The sequence below is a fragment of the Mesitornis unicolor genome, unplaced genomic scaffold (genome assembly GCF_000695765.1).
Source record: "Mesitornis unicolor isolate BGI_N332 unplaced genomic scaffold, ASM69576v1 scaffold36540, whole genome shotgun sequence".
NCBI lineage: Eukaryota > Metazoa > Chordata > Aves > Mesitornithiformes > Mesitornithidae > Mesitornis > Mesitornis unicolor.
Window position 1 is genome coordinate 2,257 of NW_010156890.1, and position 9,362 is coordinate 11,618.

A 9,362-nucleotide genomic window follows, 5' to 3' on the forward strand; every position below is an offset into this window, starting at 1 on the left:
TCCCAGCACAGTGGTGGGACCTTGTCAACCACCACAACAGGACACAACCTCCAGAATCTTAAAGCAACGTTTAAAAACCAAAAAAACCTCCCTGTTTCTCAAAGCATCCTGTAAGAACCACCACGTACAGCTGTATTAGTTTGCTCTGCATAATTCTTTGGCTTGAATTTGCCCAGATGCTCTCACATTTGTTTATTGCTACCGCACACCAGAACAGCATGAATATATAAATTAAGAGAACAAGAAAACACCAAATTAAAGATTATTTTGTCTTAACATTTGATTATAGAAAAAAAAAACCCAAAAACCACTTATAGGAGCGTTTTGACCAATTTGGACTTGAAGATCTCCCGGTTACATTGGGTTACATCAGTGGCAAAAAAACCGAGGTACTCAAAGATGCCAAAAAATAAGCTTGAGAATGGAATATCAAAAAGAACCCAAGAAACATTAAAATCAAGGATCCAGAGCTGAAACGGTAGAGGAAGGAAGAGACCACTCTCCCACTCGGCTTTCAAAGAGCTCATTTCAGTGCGAGGTGGTGGAACCACCCCATTCTCAGGGGCTCTGGACGTCAAATGAATTCAGATCCTCTGTTTTTCACATGAGAAAACAGAAGAGCAAGAAAACGGTGCTGTTGTGCTGCTCGATTCCTCTGCTAGAAGCCAAACCTGTTCTCCTATTAAACTAAAAGCAAGTTTTATTTTTAGCTGGAGAGTGTGAGTTAAAGAGAGATTTTTCTTATATGAAAGGAAGCTGCAAGGAGCGAGCGGGCGAGAAGTGCATTGTGGGGAATTCGGGCTGCTTCCAGCCTGGCTGGTGTCAAAAGTTAAACAAATTCCCAAGCCAGAAGGGCTAAAGAGAGATCTGAGGCTTGAAACACTCGGATGGGGACAGCCCCCGCTTCAACTTCAGGGTGTGAAGAGCCATTTGTGAAATGTAACAAAGCAACCCCACACCACCACCGACCGAGCTGCCACCCGGCTCCTCAGCGTCAGGCCCAGAGGCTGGGTGTGATGGGAAGGGCATTGCGATGGGGTGGGGAGCCAAAGCTCTCAACACTTCTGTGCCCACAAGACAGGCAGCCGAGAGCAGACTCGCTACCAAGGCTGTTCCTGCCACCTCGCTCGAGCCGCGCAGCTCCCTGATTTATTTAGCAAATTTTAAATCAGCAGACGGATTTACTTGGGAGAATCTGATTAGTGGCAGTATCGATCCGCGCTGCGCAGCAGATCTGGAGAAGCTGCAGAGCGCGGTGAACTGCATTACAATCAACGCCGCCCGCTCCCCCTCGCCGGGGAGCTGAGCACAGAGCCCCAGACTTGCTTACCCGGCAGGACCGTGTTTGTCCTTTGACTCGACAAATTCTTGTCCCATTTTCAGCTTCTCCCACTCTTCTTTCCGGGTCTTGATTTTCCGCGGATTCACGTTTCCTCTGTTCGGATTCTCCTTTTTCTCTTTCTAAAGGAGGAAGAATCAAACAGAAACCTCATTTTGCTGGAAACTCACTGGGAATAGGGAGGGATATGCCAGACCTGCAGCAGTTTCAAGAAGATACGGTCTCAAGGAGGGCCAGGATTTTTAATTTACTTTCCCGATCGCTGCAAGCTCCAAAGACCTCCCATACAAAGAAGATGGAGTGCAGACAGCGTTAAAAAAAAAGAAAGACAGCATCAGATTTCCCCAGTGCAGCCCAGACGTGATGCCATCGTTACTCCCTGGCATGACCACCTCGAGGGCAGAGCGAAAGCTCAGTTTCCCACATCAATTCAGGTTTTGGCCTCTGTGTCAAGGCTGCCAAATCTCGCCGTCACCTCGCTGGCGTTAAGTGCTTTGGGTGTGCAACGTGGACACTCGGCCACAAAGAGCTGGGGCTTTAACGAGCCCCAGTCTCTGCATTCTGACATGCCCCAAATCTCTCCTTTGTTATTGTGATTGAAAAATCATGATGTGTTTTGATATTTAACACTCAAAAAGCTAAACAAAAAGTCTGCTCAAACCGAATCTTGTATGGTGTAAGTTTCGGTGTTGGTAAACACGGGTCCAAATCCCCAGGCAGCCAAACCAGGAGCTCTACCTGGTTTTAAATGGTTTTGTTAAGCCTCCCGCTTGCCCCTAATTTAAAATGAGGGCCTGGTTTTGCACTCCTGAAGGGACATTTTCTCCTTCCTTTATTCTTCCACAGCTGAATTTACTGCACCCCTCGACACACTGCGGTGCTGGGGCAGTGGGATTTGCACTGCTTGGACACTGAGCAGCCCCCTGCGCGACATCCGAAGTGCAGAAAAGGCGCCAGCACAACTTCCTCCCCCGCTGGCTGCACCGGCGCTGTTTGAGGACTACAAATTAAGCCATTATAACCATACAAAGACGGTGGCATTTGGAAAAACAGATTAAGGGTATCTTTGTTTTCCTTTTTTTAATTAACAAGGATGAGAGCAAACCAGATTAAAAACTTCACTGAATTGATCCCTAAAGAGTTTAGGAGAGCAAACCTGAATTTCGGATAGCAGCTTTGGAGTCCAAGATTCATTAGCACTTCCCACCTCCTTTCTTCCCTGACATGCCCCTGCTGGCAGCGATCTCCCATTTCCTCACCCTGTGTTTCCGCTTCTCTTTCATAATATCCTTGGTGTCCTGAAGCATTTTCTCTTTCCAAAGGTCGAAGAAATATGAAGGATCTGTGTAGAATTTAAGCGCCTCTTTGCCATCATCCCTAGAAGAGGGAGGAAGAAAAAAACCACACAAATAAGGACCAAGTCATGCATTTCTCCAAAGAAAACAGGAGGCACAACCCCAGATGACAGTTTAAAATGCTCTCCCCGCTTGCCATCGCTTTTGCCCTCACACAAACTCTCCATTACTCAGCACCTGAAGAGCTCAACCGCTCTGAACAATCACCAAGAGAGGAGCAGGTCTCTCACTTCAACTCCCACTCGTTTGTGTTGTATATTTGGTGTGAAAAAAACCAACCCTTCTCCAGCCCAGGAACCCTAAATCAGACCAGCAGCGTCCTTGAAACTCATGAGCGAGCGCACACACACGCAGACTCTCCTCCTACTTTGCAGTGCAGCCGTGTCTGGCAGAAGACAGCTGCCTCCAGCTATCTGTAATTACTTTTTACCTGTTCAAAAGATATTTATGGATGTGGGCTAAGTCTCTGTATTCTGACCCCCTCTACTTCTACTACCTACAAGGTGAAATCAGAGGGGCACTGATCAGGAGAACTGGTTACACAGCCAGTGTAGGTCACATCAGATGTCAGCAACCAGGCACAGAAGGCCACAGAAAGACATCTCCAGGAGTCTGCTGCACCCACCTGGGTGAGAGCCGTTTACAGATGTACGCTCTGCAGTTTGCACTGCGGCTTTCTGGAAAGGAGCCACAGGGTTACAGAGAAGCACACGAAAAATGCATCATCTGCACAACACCTAGCATGTTTATGCAGTGCCAGCCAAGCCTTGCCCCGAGGCACTCGCAAAAGTGACAGCAGGTAACCAAATATATAATTTTCTAGCTACACTCATTTGTACAGCCCCAAAAGCAAAGTTTCACATAATCCAGAGGATGGAGGTTTCCTGGTGGATCTCAGTTTCGCAAGCCAATTTTCAATTGGAAACAGCTACTTCAATACAACACGGGATGGGAAATGACCTCCTCGGCAGAGATACTCCTCTGCCAGGGAACAAGGGGAGGGAAGGTGCTGCACCCATACCTGTACGGTGAGAGAATGTTGAGCGGTGGGGGAGTATTGCAGGTCCTGTAGGTTTCAAGGACAGGCACGGGGAGAGAATCTCTGTCGAAGAGCTTCTGGTCCTGAGTAGTGGAGCTTTTGAAGGCCTTCCTGGTGTTAATGCCTTGCAGGGAGACTGTAAGAAAGAGGAGAGAGCAAGTGAAGAACGGCTTGACCCAGACCAATGACACCAAAGATCAAGCAGTGAACATCTGATTTCAGTTGGAGTTCTTGGCATGCTTCACACTTCTTAAGGTCAGGTTCCTATTCCCACCGATCTCTTGGGAAACCCAGCAAATCTCGGGTCACGCTCTGCCAAGATCCACTGCTGTGTAGACGCGGCTCTCTTGAGAGCTGCCGACGTGGTTTTGAGCCCCTGTGACCAAGCATCGCGGAGCACCGCTATCAAACTGCTGAAAAGCACGTTTCCACATGGAGACTCGCTAACGAGCAAACCTGGGCTCAGCCAGAAGGGTTATCCACGAGCAGCACGATGCTTTCTCACGGTGGGAGGAAACAGTCCCTCTTGGTCCAAGAGAAGACTTTCCAACACCCATCACGGCGCCGTGCTCATTTTATGGCCGTGAACCAACCGCGCTGACTCAATGAGAACCGTTACCACGCTCGGGCTGCAAGGACTGCGCTCCACTCCATTACCTTCTTCCTCTTTGGGATCCAGCTGAGTGACTTTGACTTGCAAGCGGTCAACTCTCTCGACTAGAACGCTCACCCGAGAGGCAAAGGTGTTGGCTTGAGTAAACAGCTCTCTAAATATGTCTTCTGCAAATTTACCTGGAATATTAAAATATTCACGTTACCCTCGTGAGCCACGGACCATATTCAATCTCCCAGCCTGTTTTCTTGAAGAAAGAAAGAATGAACCATGCTTTTTTTTTTTCCAGGTTTGTCAGAGTTGAGTTTAACATCCAGGAAGAACACACACCGCTGTACCAAAACCTGACGTTTCCAAGGGATCTCCAAGCAATAAAACAACCGAGATGGACTTTCAAGTCATTATTAAAGTAACGAAATAAAGAGGGCTGACCACGCTACACTGGTCTGGATCTGGATGGGTCTGTAGGTCCGTTAAGATTCTCTGCTGCTCTGTTTATTAGACAAGCAAATACAGTTGGGTTTTTATTGCTCTGGAGAATCTCAAAGGCTCCCAGTCTCCAGCAGGCCTGCCTCCAGGGTAACTGGCACATATTTACAAGCTCAAAGAGCTCCAACTAGAAAGCAGACCCAGTCGCTGATCCTGAAGCCTGAGCTATAACCACAGACGAAAGCACTGACCCTTTTGTTCCTTCAGGTGGCAGTGTCTGAAAAATTGATGCATTCACGTTTATCCTAAATCAAAACCAAAGGGGAACTTCTCAAACGGGGATATTGGAGTCTCCTTCTCTGGAGACATTCAAAACCCGCCTGGACGCCTTCCTGTGCAACCTCATCTGGTGTTCCTGCTCCGGCAGGGGGATTGGACTGGATGAGCTTTTGAGGTCCCTTCCAATCCCTGACGTTCTGTGATTCTGTGATATTCTCTCTGTAACAGCTTGGATCACCCAGTGGGCTGCGGTGACAAACACCATCCATCGTTTGGACTGCGAGAGCGCCCAGGGGCTTGGATCAGGAGCTCACTGCACCACTTCCAACCAAACAAAGAAGATGGCCCCTGTCCTTAAGAGTTTAAAACCTACGCGTGCAACAAGAGATGACCACAGGTAACAGAGGTGGGAGGGCTGGAAGAAAACCAGGAACTTATGATGGGTTTCTTCTGTTCTGCTTTCGGGCCTAACCCAAGACAGGGAGCCCTCACCACGCCGAGGACAACGCTGATCCGAGCAGACTTGGCACTGACGGCAGACGCAGGCCCATGGAGTCCCCACTGATGGGAAACATTTCCAGGCACGGCTGTTGAGCGCAAGGCTGCTCCCAATAAGCAGTCTGGGTTTGAAGTGCACCATCATATGGTCAACAGTTTGTTCTGGAATCTGTTACTAAATCCTGAAGATCCTCTCTGACATTCAGGAAAGGATAACCAGTTGGATGTCTAACTTTAAGAGCAATTTTGGAAAATGTGGCTGTCTGCAATGAGTCACATCAGAAAGACAAGCACCCTTTCCACTAGAAAACGCGAGGGCATCCCCCAAAGCCCAGCTGCACAAATACTTCCAGCTATCTAAACCCACGTATCAGCTACTTGCTCATACTCCCATGCAGTCGCCCTTACACCGCCAAGCACGGGGAACCAGCCAGGTTAAAAATCAACCTCCTCCACCCCTTGCGGTGGCAATGCCAGCTTCAAGTGTTTGTAGAAAGCAAACGCTGGATGTTAACTTCAACTGACCTCCTCCTTCCACTCTCTTGGACAATACAGATCTACATATGCTCCAGGAACAAGCTCAACCAGCTTTCCTCAAACTCATGAGAAGGATTTGATTCCTGGAGACCTAAGGACCAGGTACTCTTGCTATAGCCAGCTTTCATGGAGCACTCTATGAAGCTCTGAAGGTTTCATGAAGTCCAGCATGAGCACAGGACCAGCTCCCCTGTTTGACTAAAGAGAACAAACCTTTATCTATTTGACACCTCCCAGCAACAGCTCAAAAAAAGAAGAGTTGTAATTTGGTTTCTACTTTAATGAGAACTGAAAATCATTTCTGAATTTCACAGGAACTGCAACGAGCGCTAGGGAAAAAGAATAACGTTTCTGGTTTGCAATGCTAAGTGGGGTGTTTCAAGCATAAAAAAAATATATAAACAGCATTGCCTTTACTGGTTGTGACCCTGGAGGGAGAAGAAGCGCTGGTCTGTATTCCCCTGCCTGTGTAAGTGCACCTGGACGGAGTTATCGCCCAGCATCTCGCATACCGCTCCGCGTTTCACCTACGCTTGTAGATGGGTTAAGGCAGAGATTAATTTTTTGGTTTAGTTACTTTGACTGCAAAAGTGCAGCTCACAATCAGAATTATCTTTGTCATGCACTGGCAGAAAGACAAACGGCGTGATTTAATAGGTCTCTCCATCTTTAGCTTGTGGATTCTATAAAGTCACACAGAAACGCACAGGCGACTTATACAAAGTGCTACCAGCTGTGATAGTAACGAAGGGGAAACTCACTGGAATATGAAAGTTTGACAAGATTTATGTTTGCATCTTTGTAAAGAGACTGTGGTGCACTAGGCATGGCTGATTATTCACTTGACAGGGCTGTCACAGCCTACTGAACCTGCTTTACGTCCCTGTAATATTCAACGTACGGGGAAGGAGCGGATTTATTTTTCAGAAGAAGTGAAAAGTAGAGGGGGAAGGAGTTTGGTCGTTTGGGTGCAAGCGCTCTATAGCAGTTAGTCTAAATATTGCTTCATTTCAAATCCTGCTGACCCTGGGGACGTGGTAAGAGACGGTGCTCAGCGTTTCCTGCCCACCTGCCTCGCTCCCCTCTTCCAGACAAGCACGCAAGTGGCAGCAGGAGCCACCTCTCCCGAGCTTTCCCCTGCAGCGCTCTCCTGGAGGTACCCGCGATTGGTCCAGCAGCACGCACCTCCCTCCCCGCAGCGCCGAGGAGGCTCCCAAGGCACCTTCCTGATAAAGAAACCAGGCTGCAATTTGGCTTCCAGCGCTTCGCCCTCTCCGAGGAGGTGGAAGCAGAGAGGCTTTGAGTATCTGAGCTGCGCAAAGAAGGTCTAAACCTGCAGGATCTCACCACGCTAACCCATCGGATGCCTTTGGACCGGGATTGGCTTTCTCTGCAGTTGAGATCTGCACAGCTTTCCTGTCCTCTTCCTCATCATTTCACACGCACGAGATGGATTTTACTCACACTCCACGACCATCTTGGCTACCAGACCTAACAACCGAACGACAGCGGCCAGTTGAACGCGAGCAGAGCCTGGTCTTGCCTGCGCAGTGACATTTCTGCAACCTAACAGAATGTGAGAGCGACTGGCAGCAAACACGGGCCCAGATTTTAGCGAGAGCCGTGGTTTTCACTGCTGGAAAGAGTCTGCACCCAAACTTTCCCTGCGACATTCACGCTATGGCAGGAGACAGAGCAGCTTTGCAAAGCAGCCAGAAGCGCTTGCAGACACCATGGAGAAGCTAAACAATCTATTAATTTGATTATCAAAGCCTCGCTTCAAGGGCAAGGGTGGCTAATCAGAACCCAGAGCATTTCAACACAGTAAGGAGTCATCCCGGGGAGACCACAATTAACTCTTCGTTTGCCTTTTGGCACGTAGGCCCCTGTTTTCCCTCTCACCTCCACAAGGCCACTGGAGAGCTAAGCTCAGCATCACCGCAGCTCCCGCTGCCACATCAGTGAGCAGCCCCATACCCCAGTACTCCAGTGGCAACACTGGGCTCAGACTGGGCCCTCTGGGTCTCGCACCGAGCAGCAGGGGCAAACAGGCAGCTTCTGCGTGCGCACTTTAATTATCTTGCATGAAAAATAAGGTTACTGACACACCGTAGATTCAAACACAGTCAAGCTCCATTTAGTAGCGCCTGCAATTACAGGCGCATTCTCTGACACAAGATCCCGGCTGCTGGGAGAGCCTCCCATTTTCCAAGCCCGAGTTGTGCTCCATCCTCCCATCTGCAGTTTCGCTGCAGCCGCTCACACACGCATGCACACACAAGCACCCCCCCCCCCCAGCTCCCCGTTTTTGCTGAGATGGGAAGGCAGTGGGACCGGGGATGTGAAATTAGCATCAGATTTCTTGAGGAAAAGATTTTAGCATTACCCAGGGAAGGCAGATGGGGGAGAAATGGGAACACGAGAGTGGAAAGGGAGCTAAATAAAGAGCAGGAGCGACTCCTGAGGGCAACGCGCAGGCTCGCCATGGTACTCACTCAGGCTGCCCAGCTGTCGAATGACATTTGCCAGGGTGATGTTGGTCATGCATTCCAGCTCGCTTCGAACGCTAGGCAACGTCTGACGGCACAGGTGCCTTGGCTCAATGTTCCTCGTTACTAACGGCATGGTGGACCTGCTTCAGGCACTGTTCTGAAAGATGAAAAACAACCCAAAAAAGAAACAGGAAAGGATTACTCAACCGCAAATTCCAGGCACACCAGAGCCATGGTGTTCGTTTTTCCTGCTCTCAAATGGCTTTATTTATAAGCCTGCTTTCCCCCCACCTCCCCACCCTTATAAAACTGGTTCATCAGAAATAAAGATCCTGCTGTTCCACGACTCGCGGTGACACCAAAGCCCCGCCACCAGCGCAGGTACAGAGGCAGAGATGGAAAACTACACCTCTTCACCCACACGCAAGGTGCTGCTGGCATCGCCGCAGCCCTCGCTCCCTTCCTACCCATCCGCCTCCTCCGAGCGGTCTCCTTCCTCCCGCGCGCGCTCGGCGGCCATGGCGAGCGTCGCTCTTCTGCAGAGCGATTCCCAACCTGCAATCGACAGGTTTGCTTAAACCGAGGAGATGAAGATGGGAAATATTAAATAAACCAAACACACACACACACACACACACACAGCGGCGTCTTCCAGCACCAAAGCGTTCGTGGTGCCTCTCTCCTGGAGCAGCACAGGAACAACAGGAAGCGTTTGCAGCTGACCAGGAAACTTTCTGTGCCTGTTCCTTATCCTGCAGGCTGCACCCCTCTTCCCTTGGGA

The 9,362-nt window shown here is 49.4% G+C and overlaps 1 protein-coding gene across 1 annotated transcript in view; it reads right to left on the bottom strand.

Moving 5' to 3' along the window:
- Positions 1-8,739, bottom strand: part of WASF2 (WAS protein family, member 2) — a gene marked incomplete at its 3' end in the record, with an annotated part of 10,987 nt that extends 2,248 nt beyond the window's left edge. Inside the window, exons 1-5 of the mRNA XM_010194808.1 lie at positions 8,585-8,739; positions 4,391-4,525; positions 3,716-3,869; positions 2,599-2,716; positions 1,331-1,461 (exon numbers count right to left, since the gene is read on the bottom strand). Coding sequence (XP_010193110.1) covers positions 1,331-1,461; positions 2,599-2,716; positions 3,716-3,869; positions 4,391-4,525; positions 8,585-8,714 — 668 coding nt within the window. The remainder of the gene's footprint in view (positions 1-1,330; positions 1,462-2,598; positions 2,717-3,715; positions 3,870-4,390; positions 4,526-8,584) is intronic.
- Positions 8,740-9,362: the final 623 nt, after the last annotated feature.